This window comes from Gobio gobio (genome assembly GCF_949357685.1).
Source record: "Gobio gobio genome assembly, chromosome: 13".
NCBI classification, from domain to species: Eukaryota; Metazoa; Chordata; class Actinopteri; order Cypriniformes; family Gobionidae; genus Gobio; species Gobio gobio.
The window spans coordinates 11,333,222-11,355,348 of NC_137106.1; the positions used below are offsets into that span (position 1 = coordinate 11,333,222).

The 22,127-nt window shown below is 40.1% G+C and overlaps 1 protein-coding gene across 2 annotated transcripts in view; it reads right to left on the reverse strand.

Annotated features, from left to right (window-relative positions):
* The window catches only part of slc35f4 (solute carrier family 35 member F4), a 66,923-nt gene that overhangs the window by 21,931 nt on the left and 22,865 nt on the right, over positions 1–22,127 (reverse strand). Inside the window, exon 1 of one of the 2 annotated variants that reach the window (XM_079833365.1) lies at positions 13,820–14,286. The exons of the other annotated variant lie outside the window; for it this stretch is intronic. Within the exon in view, the coding sequence (XP_079689491.1) occupies positions 13,820–13,895 (76 nt within the window). The 5' untranslated portion in view covers positions 13,896–14,286. Of the gene's footprint in view, positions 1–13,819; positions 14,287–22,127 lie in introns of those variants that run through there. 2 annotated transcript variants of the gene reach the window in all.

A 22,127-nucleotide genomic window follows, 5' to 3' on the forward strand; every position in this document is an offset into this window, starting at 1 on the left:
TTGTAAAACTGCGTGACAGGTGTTTGCCCATGTGAAGAGTCAGTGTGCATATTTGAATGGCAGTGTGTTCCTTGTGAAAACAAGAGATTTTCTGCATGAAAACTGCCAAATGCAGAGAATTGTGTGTAGTGTTTTGAAAAAAGTGTGTTTTAGAACTGCAATTTGAGTGTAAAGCAGGAATTGTGCTTATAGTTTAGCAGAATTGGTTCAGGGGGTTGGTGCATGAGTTACATGTTGTGGTCATTGTGTCTCAAGGACCAGTTTTTGTGTGTAAACAATTGAGAAAAACTGTATTACCTTTCTGGACGTGGACAGCAAAGTGTGCTTACACTTACATTCAAAGGACTGAAAGCCCTCGGACTAAATCTAAAATATCTTAAACTGTGTTCCGAGGAGGAACGGAGGTCTTACGGGTGTGGAACAACATTGGGGTGAGTCATTAATGGAAGAAATTTCATTTTTGGGTGAACTAACCCTTTAAGTTTAACAGTTTTGGCGGTTGTTGCGTCGAAGTGAGAAAAGAATTTATGTAATTTGAAAGATGTCGTCATTGAATGGATTTTGTGCCAAAGCAATGATAAATGATCCACAGTTTAGCCCACAGATTTCTGTTGTGCTCACTGTGTGACGAGTTTTGAAAAAGTGACCTAGGTATTGAGAGATGTGTCCTAGCGATTGTAAAAAACAAAACAAACAAACATCAAAATTATAAGGGAGTCCCAGCTGTGCAGGAGATCTTTCTGTGTGGAGTTTGTATGTTATCTCCATGTTGACGTTGATTTCCTCTGGGTTTACCCCACAATCTACAGACATACAGAATAGGTGAATTGGAGACTGTAAGTTTGCCTGTAGTGGGGGTTGAGAATATGAATGTGTGTGCGTCATCCCTGTGATGGACTGGTCATCTGTTCAGGGTGTTTTCCTGCCTATGAACTGAGACGCTGGGAAAGGCTCCAGCCTCCCCACGACCCTATAGGACAAGCGCTTTGGAAAATTTATGGAATAGATAATAATTTGTTACATTTATATAGCGCTTTTCTGGATGATGCGACAGCAGCCATATTGCGCCAGAACACCCACCACACACCAGCTTATTGGTGGAGAGGAGACAGGGTGATGAAGCCAATCAGTATATGGGGATTATTAGGAGGCTATGATGGACAGAGGCCAATGAGAAGATTTGGCCAGGATGCCGGGGTTACACCCCTACTCTTTTTCTGAAGGACATCCTGAGATTTTTAATGACCACAGAGAGACCTCGGTTTAATATCTAATCCGAAGGACGGTGCTTGTTACAGTATAGTGTCGCCATCACTAAACTGGGGTATTAGGACCCACACAGACCACAGGTTGAGCGCCCCCTGCTGGCATCACTAACACCTCTTCCAGCAGCTCCCTAGTTTTCCCAGGAGGTCTCTCATCCAGGTACTGAGTCTGACCAGGCTCAGCCCTGCTTAGCTTCAGTTGGAAACCAGTCTTGGGCTACAGGGTGATGTGGCTGCTGGCTAGATGGATGTACAGTAATTTAAGGCTTCTAGCCCTCCCTCTCTGCCACTCTTCTTTCCCCACCGATGTGTCTTCCAAACAAAAGCCATCCCGATTTACCAAAATAAAAATAAAAATTGACTTCTGTAACAGAGACTAAAAATAGCTTTCAGCTTAAAATATTGCAATTAGCTTGGAATAATTATTATGAATTTCATTGTAAATATTCTGCCAAGATTTAATATTTCTGTATAATTCCTGCAGAAACGCAGGTTTGCAAGTTTGCCATCATTTTGATTTTTTAGCATTCGAAAATTGTGCCCCAAATATATAGTGTTTTGCAGACGGTGAAGTAAGAATGACAAACCTGTTCATGGATTTTGGCAAATGTGGACATTGAATGCATTTTGAGTGAAAGCAATGAAAAATGATTCACAGTTTGGCCCCCATAGACTTCTGTTTCTGAATGTGTGAAGAGATTTGAAAATGTAGCTTAAGTATTGAAGCCCCACTTTATATTAGGTGGCCTTAACTACTATGTACTTACATCAAAAAATAAGTACAATGTACTTACTGTGTTCATATTGTAATGCAAAACACCTTTGCTGATATTATGGTGGGATACGGGTAAAGTTAGGGACAGGTGTGGTGGTATGGGTAAGTTTAAGGGTAGGGTTAGGGACAGGTGTGGTGGTAAGGGTAAGTTTAAGGGTAGGGTTAGGGACAGGTGTGGTGGTAAGGGTAAGTTTAAGGGTAGGGTTAGGGACAGGTGTGGTGGTAAGGGTAAGTTTAAGGGTAGGGTTAGGGACAGGTGTGGTGGTATGGGTAAGTTTAAGGGTAGGGTTAGGGACAGGTGTGGTGGTATGGGTAAGTTTAAGGGTAGGGTTAGGGACAGGTGTGGTGGTATGGGTAAGTTTAAGGGTAAGGTTAGGGACAGGTGTGGTGGTAAGGGTAAGTTTAAGGGTAAGGTTAGGGACAGGTGTGGTGGTAAGGGTAAGTTTAAGGGTAGGGTTAGGGACAGGTGTGGTGGTAAGGGTAAGTTTAAGGGTAGGGTTAGGGACAGGTGTGGTGGTAAGGGTAAGTTTAAGGGTAGGGTTAGGGACAGGTGTGGTGGTATGGGTAAGTTTAAGATTAGGTGTAAGGGAAGTGTCAACTGTGTAATTACAAATGTAACTACAGAAATTAATTACAGACGTAATTACATGCAGGTATTTTAAAAAATGTAAGTACAATGTAAAAACATGTATGTACACAATAAGTGCATTGTATCAAATTATTAATTAAAATGTTAGTACATAGTAGTTAAGGCCACCTAATATAAAGTGGGTCCAGTATTGACTGATGCTTGTTAGCAATTGAATAAAATAGTAATGAAATTGAAAGACTAACACCTGTGTTCACCTAAATCTAAAGGATTTCATTTTTTAGATTTAGAATAGTTTTTTCATATCCATGCAGAAATACAGAAAATTGCTGGCTTATTAATTTTTGTGTTACAGGTTTTCAACTGAAGTTGAACAGTTTTGAAAAAAGTATGTAAACGGTAATGATTGTGTCTGAGTGAGAAAAGAATTCATGTAATTTGACAGATGTCATTGAATGCATTTGTGCCAAAGCAATGATAGATGCACAGTTCTGCTCATATAGACTGCTGTTGTGGTCACTGTGAGTAGAATTATGAAAAAAGGTGACTCAATTATTGAGAAATGGGTCCTAGTGATTGTAAAACTGTAAACATTTAGGTGTAAAACTTTACTTAAAACTGTAATTGCAGACTATCCCTATGGACTAACACTAACACTAAGGACTTTTCTTTATCCCTCACTCAATCTAAGTTCAAGTATACTTTATTTCTAACTATGTTTTGCCTAAAACAAAAAAAATATTCCTTTGTTGCTTCGCAAACACTGGTATTTACTGCAGGAAATGCAAATATCCTTTACGTTTATTGTACTCTTTCTGTTCTTACCTGCAGTATGGTGAACATGTTCTGTTCCTGTCTTTTATTTGGTCAAATATTGGAATACAGTACTGATTATTTTTAGACAGGGTTAGTAAATGCTAATTATGTGCTTTGTTGGCGTGTTTTATTCATGAGAAATTCACCAACACTTCCTCGTGCAGCTGCCCCTGATGTTTCTCTGTGGTACGAATACGGATGTATTGATCAGTAGCTGACAGTGTCAGTTACCTGCAGGTGAAGCACTAATGCTGGACAGCGCTTCAAATCTGCCTACGCCGCACAGTCAAGCCTCTGTCAAAAATAGCTTCACAGGGTCATGGAGAAGCACAGAGACCATTTAGATCTGGTGGGATATACATAGAAACTTGACACCACAGGGCGCCCACAAAAACATCAGCCAATCAGAAAACATCCTGTCTGTCATCAGTCATGACCTCCTTCATAGAAGCTGTTCTGACAACATTACACCTCAGTATGCTACATTAAGTTACATTACTTTTGAACGTTCTTTGAACATTCTGGAAAAAAAAAAAGTAACATTTAAAACAGTGGTTCTCAACTGGTTTGGCCATAGGACCCATATTTTTTCACGGCCATTAAGCCACAACCCACTTTTTTTATATTTATGTATTATAATATATTTGTTAAAAAAACAAAACAAACAAATGTACTTAACAAAAATTGTTGACACACACACAATAGAATATTACATAAGACCAATACAAAGAAAGGATTTTTAGAAATCTTGGCCAACTGAAAAGTATGAACATGAAAAGTAGGGGTGTGCATTGGGACTGCCCTCACAATTCGATTCGATTACGATTCACCAGGTAACGATTCGATTCAATTCGATTCTACGATGCATTGAGATGCATCAAAATTCTACTGCACACAACAAGGCAAATTTTTAATCAGTCATGAGGCAATACAAGCAGTCAGATATTGAACAACAGATTTTATTGGCTGCTATGTGTATATTATCACTCTCCTGTATCTTTGACATAAATGTCATTAAATAAAATAAAATTGAATGGTACAGGGTATTGGATATGGCATTTTCAAACCTGAAAAAGAAAACATAAATCACTGCTTTCAGTGCTTTGAATGAGAAATGTTTCTCTTCTCTGCTTTAGAACCATTTGAAATTAAATAGAGCAATAATAACAGCCAACTTTTTCCAGCAGTGAACATAAGTGTTTTAATTAATCAGTAATCTCCCTCCGCCTCAGCCATCTTGATTGTTGTTGTTGTTATGGCCCCGGAAGTAATTGAAACTTCACAACTTTATTGTCCAACTCAAGGCCAGAAAATAAACGATGACATAATCGATTATGGCCCTTAGCCGCATCGATGCTGAATCATGCATGCCCCGCATTGCGATGCATTGCCGAATCGATTATTGTTGACACCACTAATGAAAAGTTTGAGCATGTACAGCACTCAATACTTAGTTCTCCTTAAAGGTCCTGTTCTTCGTGATCCCATTTTTCAAACTTTAGTTAGTGTGTAATGTTGCTGTTAGAGCATTTATAATACCTGTAAAATTATAAAGCTCAAAGTTCAATGCCAAGCGAGATATTTTATTTAACAGAAGTTCCCTTTCAAAGCCTACAGCGAACGGCCGGTTAGGACTACATCCTGGTATTTCCTGCTTTAATTACGTCAGTAGAGCAGTATGTCGACTAACCTCCGCCCACAAGAACACGCGAAAAAGGGGGCGTGGTCTTGTTGCTCCCGCGTGGAGAATAGGAAGTGTTGCGTTCAGTTGCGTTCGTATAGTTTGTTTGTTGCCATGTCATCGAGACGCTGTTATTTTCATCCCGGAGTCAAGTCACCTTTGTTTGGCTTTCCCAGGGACGCTGTACTTAGAGATCATTGAGATCATGCATCCCCGTTATGGTGAGAGGCGTGACCTTTCCGGTAACGTGCGCTCTGCGTGCCCTAAGCTGCTGTCGAATCACAACACGGGAACCGCTGGCACAATCAGAACTCGTTACGTGTTTCTGAAGGAGGGACTTCATAGAACCGGGGAAATCTTTCAAGGCGTTTTGAGGACAGTGAAAACAGCAGTATACAGAAAATTGTGTGAAAAATACTGTGTTTTTTTACACGCGAAACATGAACACATGTTATATTGCACACTGTAAACACAATCAAAGCTTCAAAAAAACACGAAAAACGGGACCTTTAATACTTAATTCAGGCTCCTTTTGCCTGAATTACTGCACCAATGCGGCGTGGCATGGAGTCGATCAGTCTGTGGCACTGCTCAGGTGTTATGAGAGCCCAAGTTGCTCTGATATACCCCTTTTCCACCAAGGCAGTGCTAGAGCTAATTCAGAGCCAGAGCTAGTCCCAGTTCATAGTTGGTTCGACTGAGGATCCTTCTAAGAACCGTTTGCTTTTCCACATGCTGAGAGCCACAACAAAGCCAGGTCTTACGTCACGTCTCATCTTTCTCAGCAACACTAGCGAGGCAGCGCAGTGTTGCCAAGTCAGCGGTGTTCCCGTGGAATTGGGCTACTTCATCACTGTTGCCGCGGGCTGTTTTTCATGTCCGCGGGTTGAAGCGATCCCAATTATGTGATATTTGGCCCCGGGAATGCAAATTTTATTAGGCAACCATGCCAAAAAACACATATTTTACCCCCAAATGTGATTTTTACCGGGGAAGTCCCCCTGAAACGCAATTGGGCTTGTTTTGAGTAGCAATTGGGCGGGTTTTGTTGTGAAAACCTGGCAACCCAGGGCAGCTGGAAACATAAACACACCAGACTTGTTCGAGATGCATCGGCGCTGCGCAGACCGATCCACGTATGATATATATTAAAAAAACGCATGAGTGAATCAAAAGCATAAGGAGCCATATGCTCTCGATGGACTCGTCATACGGTGATCGGTCTCTGCACGGCACCGCTGCGAACAAGCCTTCCATCAAAAATGCAAACGTTGCGTTACTATTGATTCACATGGCTTTACGATCCTACATCGGCATCAAAACACAACGAAAACACAGCGAATCCAACGCATTCATGCAGTTCGCCGTAATTTGTATAGACGGAGATTACAAACGAGCAGCAGCTGTTAGCTCCATTAGCTGCTATTTCAACAATGGCGGATCTCAAGTTTGTGTTCGTCTTGTTGACCCCGCCCCCAGCGCCTGACGTAATCGATTCTTACTTCTAGCCCTGTTCTAGCCCAGCAATGTTTTGGTGCTACATAAGAACCACTTTTCCTGGCTCGGAGCTGGGGCTTTGGAAACACAAAGAACTGATTTGAAACTAGGCTCTGACTCCGATCTAGCTCTAGCACTGCTTTGGTGGAAAAGGGGTAATAGTGGCCTTCAGCTCTTCTGCATTGTTGGGTCTGGCATATCGCATCTTCCTCTTCACAATACCCCATAGATTTTCTATGGAGTTAAAGTCAGGCGAGTTTGCTGGCTAATTAAGAACAGGGATACCATGGTCATTAAACCAGGTACTGGTTGCTTTGGCACTGTGTGCAGGTGCAAAGTCCTGTTGGAAAATGAAATCTGCATCTCCATAAAGTTGGTCAGCAGTAGGAAGCATGAAGTTCTCTAAAACTTCCTGGTATATGGTTGTGTTGACCTTGGACCTCAGAAAACACAGTGGACCAACATCAGCAGATGACATGGCACCCCAAACCATCACTGACTGTGGAAACTTTACACTGAACCTCAAACAATGTGGATTGTGTGCCTGTCCTCTCTTCCTTCAGACTCTGGGACCCTGATTTCCAAAGGAAAATACGAAATTTACTTTCATCAGAGAACATAACTTTGGACCATTTTTTTTTCCTTTTTGTCTTTAGCACAGGCGAGACGCTTCTGATGCTGTCTGTTGTTCAAGAGTGGCTTGACACAAGGAATGCGACAGCTGAAACCCATGTCTTGCATACGTCTGTGCGTAGTGGTTCTTGAAGCACTGACTCCAGCTGCAGTCCACTCTTTGTGAATCTCCCCCACATTTTTGAATGGGTTTTGTTTCACAATCCTCTCCAGTGTGTGGTTATCCCTATTGCTTGTACACTTTTTTCAACCACATCTTTTCCTCCCCTTCGCATCTCTATTAATGTGCTTGGACACAGAGCTCTGTGAACAGCCATCCTTTTTTGCAATGACCTTTTGTGTCTTGCCCTCCTTGTGCAACGTGTCAATGGTCGTCTTTTGGACAACTGTCAAGTCAGCAGTCTTCCCCATGATTGTGTAGCCTACAGAACTAGACTGAGAGACCATTTAAAGGCCTTTGCAGGTGTTTTGAGTTAATTAGCTGATTAGAGTGTGGCACCAGGCGTCTTCAATATTGAACCTTTTCACAATATTCTAATTTTCTGAGATACTGAATTTGGGATTTTCCTTAGTTGTCTGTTATAATCATCAAAATTAAAATAAATAAAAGTTTGAAATATATCTTTCTGTGTGTAATGAATGAACATAAAAGTTTCACTTTTTGAATGGAACTAGTGAAATAAATCAACTTTTTGATGATATTCTAATTATATGACCAGCACCTGTATATGGTATTCTTCTGTCAGACGAATAAAATTTGGAGTCAGAGTTATATAAAAAATGTCCTGGCTCTTCCAAGCTTTATAATGGCAGGGAATTGTTGGGTCATTTTTGAAGTTTCGTTTTTTCCCTCATTTTTATGAACCAATATCGATTGTTAAATGCAAGAATCGATTAGTCATCCTGTTTTCAGTTGATGAATGAACGTAACTTTGTAGAGCCCCTCCCATCCAATAAATCGTTTTTTACTTTTGATATGATACAAAGTCTCAGATGTCAAATTATGTCCATTTTATTACAAAATTTTGAATAAACAAATATTTGACAGATCGCAGTAGCGTAGCTCAGCTCAAGAGAAGCGGCATGTGAACTGATCATCTCTACTCCACTTTAATATCAGTTACAGCGCGAAATAAACATGAATGAACGTCAAGGTATATTAAAAGATTAGTAAAACGCACTGAAGTCTTTATCACGTCATATGTAAACGATCAGTGTTTCAACCGTGGAAAGACATCAATAAAACAGCTTGTGAACAATGTCATGTAATGTCACATTTACCTCAGAAAACCCATTCAGTGCCCATAAACTCATTAGTCAGCTAGAAAAATGAACTCTAGAGATCAGCATTTTTATAAATATATGCACCACATTACATAGGCTATTTATTATCATTTTTAAAGGTCCCGTGGCGTGGATTGTTTTCTTTATTTTATGTTTCCTGAGGTGTACTTATATTGTTAGTATGATTTTTACATCATAAAATGTCATAATTTAGAAATAAAAGGCATTTTTCTATTCTGATATTAGCACTCTGGCTTGAATGCTCTGTTTCAAGGGGCGTGTCTGCTGTGAGACTTCAGTGAAAACGCCCACTGTTGTGATTGGCTGACATCTTTGCATTTTAATTGAGTATTAGATTATGTGGAAGCGCTGCAAGAGAGAGAGACGGACTCCGCACTTGTAGACCAGAAAGACGAGAGCTGGAGGAAGATTGCTGAGAAAAGTTATATTGTACCAAGTTGTTGAGAGCGCTGTGAAGGGAATAAAATATTTGTTTGTGCATTATTGTGTGCAACATGTGCACAAGCCGCTCTTTTTTCGTGTCTTGTTACACACTCGAACTGTCAAATACACATACAGTTATGTTAAAATGGCTGTCTTGATTAGTATTCATGTAAACACAGTCGGTTATGCTTTATGTGAACGATATCAGTTGCGGAAAGAAACCGAATGTGTGTCAATAGGATCCGTGCATTAGGTCTTAAAGTGACAGCCTGCTAATACAGTAAACCTGCCGCTGTCTGTCAAACAACAAAAGAAAAAGAGAAAATCACTCTGAATAACATTTGTAGCTTTATTATGTATCAGTGTATTCAGTGTATATTTAATTCACGTGAAGACTACTGTTTTTAGTTGTTATTTATAATAACAGATAAAAGATTAATAAAAGATAAATTAAAATAACCAAAATAATCGTCCACCCCTAGTTCAGGTGTCTTTGTTTACCTGGATGTTCTTGATGTTAAGTTTTAGGTTGATATAACTATATATTACCAAGTCAAGCAAAGAGTTTTTGATATTTAAATATTGGCATAACATTTTTTGTTTGTTTACATTGATGTTAAAATTATATTGTCAGATTTGTGACATTAATGTTTTGCTTTCTTTTCCCAGAAAGAATGTGAAACACATAAATGGTATCATTCTCAGTTTTTAAATAAAAAAATAAAAAAATTTAAGATTTTACACACTTAAAGCAATATCGTATCGCATATCGCATTATTTAACAAGGATATCGCATATCGCATTTTTATTCAATATCACACAGCCCTAATGATAGATAGATAGATAGATAGATAGATAGATAGATAGATAGATAGATAGATAGATAGATGATAGATAGATAGATAGATAGATAGATAGATAGATAGATAGATAGATAGATAGATAGATAGATAGATAGATAGATAGATAGATAGATAGATAGATGGATGGATAGATAGATAGATAGATAGATAGATAGATAGATAGATAGATAGATAGATAGATAGATAGATAGATAGATAGATAGAGCAGTGGTGAATGGGAGGCGGTGGGAGATTGAACAGAGGAGAAGAGCGCTAGTATCACAAAGCCAAGATCTGCTGTAGACTCAGAGTGATCAATTTACACCAGACCAGGAATAAAAGATGACATGCGCTGGCCCATGGTCACTATCTTGCAGTGTACTGAGTCAGCAAGCGCGCACACACACATATACACACTCACACTCACAAAGCCACATTGTCGTGGTTATCTTGCTATCAAGCCATGGATCTCACTCTGATTGAAATACAGGGAAAAAAACGTTATAACTGATCTTTTGAAAGTATTGTTTAGGTCATTGACATAATAAAAAACATAATAAAAAATAAATTAAAACTGGCATTCATACATACACTGACTTGAAAATGGCAACATTTGTCCACCAAATCATGTGGCGCAACACAATTTTTTTTTTTTACAAAACAGGAAATGACATCATGGAGACCCTCATGATTGTGTGCTCTGTAAGTCATGTGACTCCCTAAAATGTAATGATTCTTTAACATTTCATGAAATTTGATTACAAAAAAAAAAACCAAGAAAATGTTTTCGATTTTGTATTATTTAATAAAGTTTTATAATAACACATATAAAGGTTACATAAAGAATTAACTTTTAAAAATGAGTTACAATTTGTGTTCGAACTCTATAAAAGCTGGACATATTCGAAATGATGGTATATAGTTCTTCCATGTGGTTTGATTTGTTAGTTCGTTTTGACAATGGAAGAATTCAGATCGACAGCATTAGGGAAAGCCACTGACTCAAGGCCTTGGATACTTCCAGTAAACAAGACACTGACCCCATTTTGCATTATTGATCGTCATATGCCTTAACCTTTCAGACAAAAAGGTATGTAAATTAAATTGTGTTCAAAGAGCCTATATGAAACCCTGCAACACGCTCTGTCCAGAGAGAGGCCACAAAACTGCATTAATATATTGAAAGATGTACTTCAGATATGAGTACCTTTGTCCTGTCTGATGTTAAGCAATTCCAGATGTTTTCTGACGTAGTTGCATCTAAATAACAACTGGTGTCATTTTTAAAGAGAAAAAAACCCTACCTGACAACTTTTTAGACATATTTTGGGCTGATAAAAGGGCTCCAACAGTGTGCACCCACACTGACAGACTTTTTATACCCTGCGGATATCTTGACTGGATAGCTTAACAACCTGCAGAAACCAACAATACCAGGGAACCGCAGGCCCAAGATGCGGAGGCACAGAAATGTCACATCAATGGTAAATCCCTGGTTTACCGCCCCTACATATTTACACAGCGCTCCGCAAAATGCTATTGTTATTTTACAGCTATTTTACAGATTCAAAAGCATAATTTTACAACAAGACATTTGAGGGAGGGATTGGTAATATGCACTGACTTATGATGAGCAGTTTGGCTGTTGACAGGACATCTCAAGAACTAATACTGTATTTTTTAATACTGTAAAAAAATGTTATTACTTGATTAGCTCATATAACCTCATTATATTTGTATTTTTAAAAGGAACAAGAATAGTTTACACCCAACAAATTTAAATTCTGTCACTTTTTTTTCACCCATATGTCAGTCCAAAAAACCCCCAACACTTTTAGGCCCAGTTTCACAGACAAGGCTTAGATGGACGACATGAAAGGAGTTTATTATATATATATATATACATACACCGATCAGGCATCACATTATGACCGACAAAAGTGGTCCAAGGAAGGAACAGTGGTGAACCGGCGACAGGGTCATGGGCGGCCAAGGCTCATTGATGCACGTGGGAAGGCTGGCCCGTGTGGTCCGATCGAACAGACAAGCTACTGTAGCTCAAATTGCTCAAGAAGTTAATGCTGGTTCTGATAGAAAGGTGTCAGAATACACAGTGCATCGCAGTTTGTTGCGTATGGGGCTGCATAGCCGCAGACCAGTCAGGGTGCCCATGCTGACCCCTGTACACCGCTGAAAGCGCCAACAGTGAGCATCAGAACTGGATCACAGAGCAATGGAAGAAGGTGGCCTGGTCTGATGAATCACATTTTCTTTTACATCCCATGGATGGCCGGGTGCGTGTGCGTCGCTTACCTGGGGAACACATGGCACCAGGATGGACTATGGGAAGAAGGCAAGCCGGCGGAGGCAGTGTGATGCTTTGGGCAATGTTCTGCTGTGAAACCTTGGGTCCTGCCATCCATGTGGATGTTACTTGACACATACCACCTACCTAAGCATTGTTGCAGACAAATGTACACCCTTTCATGGAAACGGTATTCCCTGGTGGCTGTGGCTCTTTCACCAGATATTGTGCCCTGACACAAAGCAAAAATGGTTCAGGAATGGTTTGAGGAGCACAACAATGAGTTTGAGGCATTGATTTGGCCTCCAAATTCCCCAGATCTCAATCCAATCGAGCATGTGTGGGATGTGCTGAACAAACAAGTCCGATCCATGGAGGCTCCACCTCGCAACTCACCTTCAGGGTCCATGCCTCGACGGGTCAGGGCAGTTTTGGCAGCAAAAGGGGGACCAATACAATATTAGGTCATAATGTTATGCCTGATCGGAGTTATATATCTACTTCATTAACCTTGCAGTGACTTGTTATGTCAAACATTATATTTTAATTTAAATCTGAACCTAAGTAGTAGCAATTCGCTTGTATGAGACCAATCCAGTATGTATCAAAGATATAGATTTAAAACATCAGGTATTGTAAATTGGGCTATTACTTCAGATTTGCGTAACGTCGCAACCAGGAAGTTTTAAACACTGCAACCAGAAACATCACAATCCCATAATGCAACTGAGCTGCATGCTATATGCTGCTACAACCACAGCCAACACCAAAGCCCAACTGGAAAACAATCAGACATCCTAATGGACTTGTGTGGTTAAACCACATCTTTAGAACAGTATCCCTGAGGATTGGACTGTTTATTTAACGCTTAACCAAAAGCACAAAAGCAGGAAACAGTATGATTCACGCAATCATAAGCACAAACACATTTTCAATGAAACACAGACATTTACAGAAATTATTTTCAATTCTAATATCATAAATGTAGATTAACGATGAAAACAAACACTGAAAGTGAATTATCATTGCTGGCTAATCGTTAATAACTCCTGTTTGTACCTTTAGCCTAAAGGTATTTATAAAGAGATAACACTAAACAAAGATTATTAAATGTAAAAAAGTTGTTAAAGTGTTAAAGTTGGTTAATACACTAACTAATGTTAACAAATGAGACCTTATAGAAAAGTGTTACTCTGAAAACACCGCAGGACCATGAAACCCGTATCATACTCAAATAAACAAACCATACGTCATTAAATAAAAGGTAATTTAATACTGAAAATGTGACATATAAACTGCTGAGGTGGCTCCTTTTCTGCTTGGTTGCAAACACACAAACCTCTGAAAACGAACACACACACACTCGACACATTTCACACCACGCTAACTTATGATTTTGTGCGCATGTCAGTTTTTCCCTTTCTTTACTCAAACACGCACTAGTTTAGCTATCTAAATGAGAATATACATGGAGTAATTATAATTACTAGACTAGTCACTACTCAAACTCTAACACTAGTCCTAAAATATAACTTTTTAAAAAGGTTTAGAATAAAAAAAACACATTTTTGATTATTTTTTTTTACTTTAAGGATATCCCTGAGCATCTCCAAAGGAAGGTTTTCTCAGATTTAGCTCATTTTTGGGGACAATTTCGTATTCAAAAACACACAAACATTGCATTTTACCTTCAGAGATGGGGCAGGTGAGCACCTGGGCGCTATAGGAGCTGAGAGGGGCCACTCGGGCCGAGTGTTTCTTCATTCTCTCCTCCTTCCTGAGCTTTTGGAAGTGTGTGTGTGTGCGCGTGTGTGTGTGTGTGTGTGAGCAGCACGGCTCAACTCCTCCGACAAACCCACTTCATCCCCACGCGCATCTCTCCTGTCACTCCCACAGTCCTGTTCCTCTTGATATCTTTTACTTTGCTGTTCTCCAGCTGTTCCTTTGGTCTCTCTGCTAACTGACAAACTTCTCTTTCTCTCTGGCTCTCACACACTCTCAGCGTGACATAAAATCGCACAGTTTTGCTCTAGTGTAGATGCTGCAGTGTCATGCTGCTGTCCTGCGTCTCCTAGGGAGACTGAGCTTCAAGTGTGTGTGGAATGCAATCATCCCCTTCATATCTCTCTCTCTCTCTCGCTCTCTCTCTCTGTCCCCGCCTCTTCTCCTGCTCAGAGTATCCTTTGCTGTGTTTGGAAGGTAACCAAGCAGCTCGGTCTAATTATGCTGCATTGGCCCCTCTCCCCTTTTTCTCTTTCAACCCTTCGCTCTTTCTGCTTTTACAATCTGCCTTTTTTCAAGTCAGTTCTATCTCTGCAGCATCCAGCGGCTTGATAAAAGCAGTATGATGAAGATAAGTGATTTAGTGGTGTAAAAAAAGTCGCTTTTTTCTTTTTCTTGCTCTCTCTCCTTGTCCAATCACACGCTCTCCTTTATTCATCAGCACTTGTGATCCTCTTGAAGGCCCTTCAGTGCTCGCTTTAGCCGAGGTCTTGTCTTTCTGTCTGAGTCTCTATAGCGTTATGCTAATAAAACCGAGTACAGAGCCTTGGGGGACTCCATAAAAAGTCTCTGAAAATTCTGTGCGTTCTTGGATGGAGCGATCCGATCTCTCTGCTTAATCACTCGAAATGACAGGAAGTGGGTGTCTGGGATCTGTACTGTTGTTTAAGCGGGATTTAATTTTAGATTTTGGGATAGTTTGTGGAGCGCAAAAACGATTTTTGAAGATTGTTAACGCTGTTCTTTTCCATATTATGCAAGGATACATTGACCATAACCAATCCGACTTTCTTTTTTCAGTGGAATACAAAAGGGAAAAGAATGCAGAATGTCAGAGCTGCTCTTTTGCATACAACAAGAGCAGTGACCTGGGTTAATGAGAATTTAATTGAAAACTAAATAAAAACTTTTTGCTGACTGAAATTAACTCTTTCCCTGCCATTGACATTGTTTTCCGGCTTTCCAGGTTTTCACTGTTATACGGTAGGGGGCGCTATTACACATCTTCTGAGAGAGTACAGTATCTCTCAACACAGGAAGAAGAAGCAGAAACAAGCGATTGCATATGTACGCAGATGCATATGTAAAAGAATGCGATTATCAACATTAAACAGCATATAAATCAAAGTTACCAAATTAAATGGGGGGGGGGGGTTATCTCACACACAGTTTATGTCAATCTCAAGTCAATCTTGAGTACCTATAGAGCAGTATTGCATCCTTCAAATCTCCGAAAAGACTTTAGTTTTATCATATTTATATAAGACCGATACGCTGTACCGAGTCTTTCCGAATAAAACCGAGCGGCTGGAGGCGTATCGTGTGGGCGGAGCTAAAGAGTCACGTTCATGTTGTTTACTTGATGTGTACTTACGCGTCGATAGCCAACAACACACAGACATTTGAAGCAGTTTTACTCACTGCCTGCAGATCCAATGCAGGACGAGTTGAGCCTGGGCCTTGTTTATAAAACAATCATCAGCGAAATACAGGGAACAAACAAAAACACTTGCGCAACTCCGTTGCTGCTCCGGAAAAACAAACTCCATCCACTGTCCCCGTAACGCTTGGTTCTTTGGGAATCTGAACAGGGTTGTCTTGCCCTGACAACCAAAAACACCCTTCTTTGGTGACATTGTTGATTTCATTAAGTCCTGTGACTTGTGCAGTGCAGCCGACGACTTCCCGATGGGCGTGCTTTTGCTCTCTCGCTCTGGTCGGCATGTGTGCGCGCGCCCTTCCGGGAGAAGTGCCCGTACAAGGAAATTCCGCCCTTGTTGACGTCACATAGGCCCATACTTGACTTGTGAGAAACCAGAAGGAGTATTTTTGGCACAGAAATACTCCATCAAACGTCCTAGTAATTGGGGGTGTTGATGTGTTTTGTTTTGTTTAAAAGCTTGTTCTTTCTTTATTGATATATTCCATGTTCAGATATTCATACAACAAAATATTCTGGTTGCCATAAAAATATTGTGAAAAGTATCAAAAATGCTGCCACTGGCTGGCAACTTTTTTCAAAAACGCTGGTGGGGAAAGAGTTTAAATAAAAACTAGCATAGTTTTAGTTAGTATAGTAAGATTTGAGAGTTTGCATATTCACACTGGATTTTAGGTGTGAAAATTATATGCGATAAACATTTTAATTTGAATAAACGGCTGTTAATGCGTCTTCTCAGACAGACATGAAAATTCGCTTATCATTCATTAAAGCAACACTAGGTAACTTTTGCTCTCGGGCTCCCCCTACAGTTGTGAAACAGTATTGTCCTCTACTACTGTCGTAAACTGTCATTCAACATCAGCGGGTGCATCGCACGTGCATTTGTTGACATGACAACTATGATAGCCCTGAACACTGCAGGAGTTCACATGCAGGTGTTCTGCTTGCGTCGCGTGTGAAATGTCTTCATCCCAGGTACAGTGGCATATGTTTCAGCATGTCATATGAATATAATTTCATGGGTTTTATTTTTTTCAAACGCCAAATGATCGCGATGCTTACGTTTACAAGCCAGCGTCATTATAGTAGCCTAGTCTATTGGTTCCCGTTTTACAGAATCTATATGATACTTCAATTCAATGTTTGAGTGGTAGGTAATAACCATATATCGTCAATATTATAATATCAAGCTACCCTAGATGAATCTGCAAATTTGAAAAATCGATTTGCATTATAGCTTGAGGAAAGACAAATAAACCAATATCACAGACATGTTAGGTATCCTAAAATATGATTTTGTATGTATTACGTATTTACTTGCAAGAATGTAGCCCCTCCTCCTTCAGCTCACGCCAACGAGCAAACGCTGGCCCAATGTTGATCCTCGTCCTGCCTTTAATCCGATCACTTTCTTGTTTCCTCTTTTTGCTTTCCTCTGACAAAACCTTTGCTTTCTTATTTTTCTGTGCTGCTTCGGCCATGACTATAACATTTGGCAAACAATTATAGTTTTTCTCGCACGTCCGAATTTAAGGAAGTGGGGGTGGTGGTGGAAGTGACGTATATGCCGTAAAGCAGTCGAATTTTGTAGTTCTTTTTTTTTCTCGGGTTACTACCCGAAACCCGAAGTTTAAAAGTACGATTAAAAACGATACAGACCCCGTCAGGCTATGGCAAACGTGTCATTCAACCTATTGTAAGTCGATGTATCATCACAAGAGTTTTGAAAATATATTATGAAGGTTGAAAAGTTACCTAGTGCTGCTTTAATGTGATGGATTGCTTTAATCTCTTTTCCATTGCATTGCAAAAAATGCTGGCAAACCAATAAGATTTTCTGTTAGAAAACATGTAAATACTGTTTGAATTCTCTGTGAAAATCGGGTATCGGAAACTGAAAGTTGCGTAGTGCTTTGTGTACCAGAATAACCATGGTATTTCTGCTTGTCCAGAAGCGCCACCTACTGTCATAGAGTGAATTTGCATCATATGTGAAAATCGGACTGAATTTTCATGCCAAACACTTTGTGGTCACCATATTCTTTTGCTTAATGGAAAAGAGCAGCTTAAACATTCGACAACGTATCTCCTTTTGTGCTCCAAAAGGTTTGAAATGTTTTAACGGTGAGTAAACGGTAACAGTTTTATTTATTGTGAACTATCCCATAAAGTTGCTTTATTCTGTGAGCTGTGCTGAGATTTTATCAGACTAAAGGGAGTCTTCAAATCACAGAGCGATTTGGGTATCGAGTAGACCTTTAGCAGGCCTGCCTGGTCGGAGTCCATTACACACTGCCTTTGTCTGCGGTTTTTATGGCCTTGCATTTATGATGTCTCAATGATGCTTGTTCCAGTGGCCCCAGCTATACACTCGATTAGCGATACACCCACACACACCTACATCTGTTTCTTCCATTGTCACACATCCTTATATACTGTATACATTAACACACAAAAAAAGCTTTCTGCATCTCATTCATTCATTATTCTTGGCTTTGTTTAACACCACACAAGCAAGCATGCACTGCCTCTAGTAATACATTAAGGACCACTGCATACTCAAATGAAGCTTCTTTGCTTAGCCAGCACTCATTATACTGGCAAAGTTTTGCAAGTTTTGAAGAAAAGTCATATTTCTCAGATGAGCTAAGAGCGTGTCACCAAACAGCAGCTCTGGCTGTTCGGGCCAGGAAATGTGCTTTGCTGGCATTGTGTTTAATTTACCCGGTACACAGTGTACGATTTTGGGCTGTCCCAGACGAAAGAGGACCAATTATGGGGATTTCTGTTGTTGTGGCTCCTGAATGGTGGTCCTAGATCATACAGTGAGAGAGGTTCAGGGACGGATTGACAATCTGTGCGTTCTGGAAAAGTCCAGAACGGCCGTCCAACCGAGGGCCGTCACACGGCCGTCGGCAAAAAAAAAAAAAAAAAAAGTCTAATAACGCAATATGAACAGCCAACAGCAGGGGCACTAATACGATCACTTATATGCTGATATGTGCAAAAAAACCTACTCGTTTTAACCGAATTTGCACGGGTGTCACGGCTCGGTGCATAAATTTACACGGAGAATACACGATATAAAAATAAATAAAACTTGCGCGAAAATTAATGTAATGCGGAACTACTGTTAGAGAGAGACGTGATGTGTGTGTGTGTGTGTGTGTGTGTGTGTGTGTGTGTGTGTGTGTGAGAGAGAGAGAGAGAGAGAGAGAGAGAGAGAGAGAGGTGCGGGCGCGATGCCGCGATCGAACAGTGGAGACATAAAAACAATACATACTTCATTTTGTCATTCAAACTGCAAAGTGTTGCTTATATTTGTGTACACTCGCAATAAAACAAAACATTGTGCTTTTGTCAAACTGTAACCTACAACTGTCATCTAACCAAAATCTCTCTCTCTCTCTCACACTCACTCACACACTCTCACACACTCTCACACTCACTCACACACACACACACACACACACACACACACACACACACACACACACACACACACACACACACACACACACACACACACACACACACACACACACACACACACACACACACACACACACACACACACACACACACACACACACACACACACACACACACACACATACACACACAGTTTAAAAGCAAATAATATGTATCCAACCCCATATAAACCCATCTGTGGGTGTCATCTTTTGGACATTCATCATCGTATTGCATTGGTTTTCATTTCTTTCATTCACTTTGTTGTATATGAGAGGTTGTTGTGAGCTCACATTTTCTGGTGGAATGAAGACTAAGGGATTGAATTAAAAGGGAAAACATCAGGCATGCATTGCTACCACTGTAAACATGCTAACATACAAGGAAGGGGCTAAATAATTGACTACATTTTTGTTTAACCAAAAAATCCTAGTTTGCACTTTCTGTCTGTCTTCCATCCGAGTGCAGTTTTTCCTTGTCTTTCATATTTGTGTTTATTATTGTGGAATTGGCAAAGACCTGGTGGTTGTTTGTGAAAGCTTCACAGACAAAATGAATAGGGCCTAGCCATAGGTTTTGAGATGTCACTTGTTGTGAATACCTTGTCTGATAGTCTGACAGTATTGTGGCATAGTGCATCCTTGCTAGTGTCTGTTGTGCACGGCTAGGGGCGAATGGCCGGATGATGGGCCTATTTGGGAGAAAGTCCAGGGCTGTTTTTTAGCCCCAGTCCGTCCCTGGAGAGGTTCAAAGGCGGCTGTTGTCACGGTCATACGACCAAAGCTAGCCTGCGATAATCTTCTGACAGTGTCAGAAATTTTGCATGATCATCTCACAGTGTGTTTGATTCTACGACCTACGTCTACTGACTAGCCAATAAAACTGCAACAAGAAATGGCGAATTGATCAACGCGGCATTCCGCTAAAACTTAAAACTACTTACCTCAAGCTCCATTTGCAAAATTGGCATGACAAGTTGGACTCTTTTCCCAAGCCATTTATAGATACACCTGTTCAACTGCTTGTTAATGCAAATATCTAATCAGCCAATCACATGGCAGCAACTCAAAGCATTTAGGCATGTAGACATGGTCAAGACGATCTGCTCAAACTGAGCATCAGAATGGGGAAGAAAGGGGATTTAAGTGACTATGGTTGTTGGTGCCAGACGGGCTGGTCTGAGTATTTCAGAAACTGCTGATCTACTGGGATTTTCACACACAACCATCTCTAGGGTAATAGAGAATGGTCTGAAAAAGAGAAAATATCCAGTGAGGGTCAGTTCTGTGGGTGAAGAAGCCTTACTAATGCCAGAGGTCAGAGGAGAATGGCCAGACTGGTTCAGCTGATAGAAAGGCAACATTAACTCAAATACTCGTCACAACCGAGGTCTGCAGAAGAGCATCTCTGAACACACAACACGTCAAAGCTTGAAGCAGACATGCTACAGCAGCATAAGACACACCGGTGACACTCCTGTCAGCTGAGAACAGCAAACTGAGGCTACAGTTCACACAGGCTTAAACAATAGAAGATTGGAAAAACTTAATTATTAATTATTGCATAAATATTAACTATAAATCATAAAATGATCTCAAAAATCAAAAAAATATTATTGAACAAAAATATATTTAATTGATTTTACTCAAATCTTTTTTATCTTAATCCCGCCCTCCGGGTCATTTTTGACCCGAAGGTCCTGAGTGTGACCCATAAATGAAGAACCCCAGAGGGTTAAATGTGTGAATAATATAAATAAATAAAAATATACATTACACAAAATATTTAGACGATTGGCTGGTCCACATAACAGATCACACACATATCAACATACACCCACTACCAAATACACCCCCTCAACTACTGTTAACTCAAGTGATTCTTCTGCGTCCTAATACTGAACCTACTGCTACAATCTGACTGGGAAATTGATCACACATTTGACTACAGTTTGAAACAGATAGCTCCATTAGTGGCAAAAAATCTGGCACTATGTCAAAATGTTTAGTTTAGACTCCAATCCTCACTATTAACTATGACTTTTGCCTCAATAAACTCCTAGTTACTGCTTATTAATAGTTAGTAAGGTAGTAAGGGTTGTAGAATATGGTCATGCAGAATAAGGGATTAATATGTGCTTTATAAGTACTAATAAACAGCAAATATCCTAGTAATATGCTAATAAGCAACTAGTTAGTGAGAATTGGACCCTAAACTAAAGTGTTACCAAATGTTTTAGTGGACCATGAGCCGCTTCTGCATTCTGCATGTAAAACCCTTTCCCTCCAGTCAATTGAGTTTGCATTCAATCATGTATATCAATATCTTTCCTGTGATTTCAGCACATGCATTCAGTTCTTCACAGCCAGAGACTATAAAATATAAACCCCAGCAGTGCATAGGGAGAGAAATCTTAAAAGACAGATTATATTTCCGCAGTTCAAGTATAGGCTTATATTGCATATTCACACATTGATGATGGATTTTGTGTCAGGACATATTTTGTGATGCCAAGGAGAAAATTAACCCACAGCTTTTTTAATGATTTAACTTTTCTCGTACTGATTTATTATATACAGTTTATATCGCAGTCACTAAACTATAATCTACTTCCATTAAGCGACAGAATTCATGCACTCCAGTCCAGTACGAAAAATAAAAAGCACACACATGGACCTATACTCAGGAGAGGTCTTATTTTCAACCTCTCTTTTTCAAACGGACACCTGCCATTTGAGATGCCTGTTGTTTCGTCCCAGCGCCCCCCCCCCCCCCCCCCCCCCCCCCTTGCATCCCTGCCATAGCAACGCATGGCCCTTGTGTTCCACCTTCGACATTGCCACCGCGGCCCCATTTAGCACCTTTGTCATTTAGATCAGTGCCATGTTCCTCCACCATTGTCCACAGACCTGCTGCGTCCTTTATGCACGTCTATTAGCTGCGTTCTATGAAACGAGGGCGAGACAAGATGAGACGAGAGTAGAATAGTACACCCACACGCTATTAGTGTTACACACACTTCATAACCAATCCGTCAAAACTCCTTAAAAGACTTACAAGAGCCGAGGAGCTGCATGATT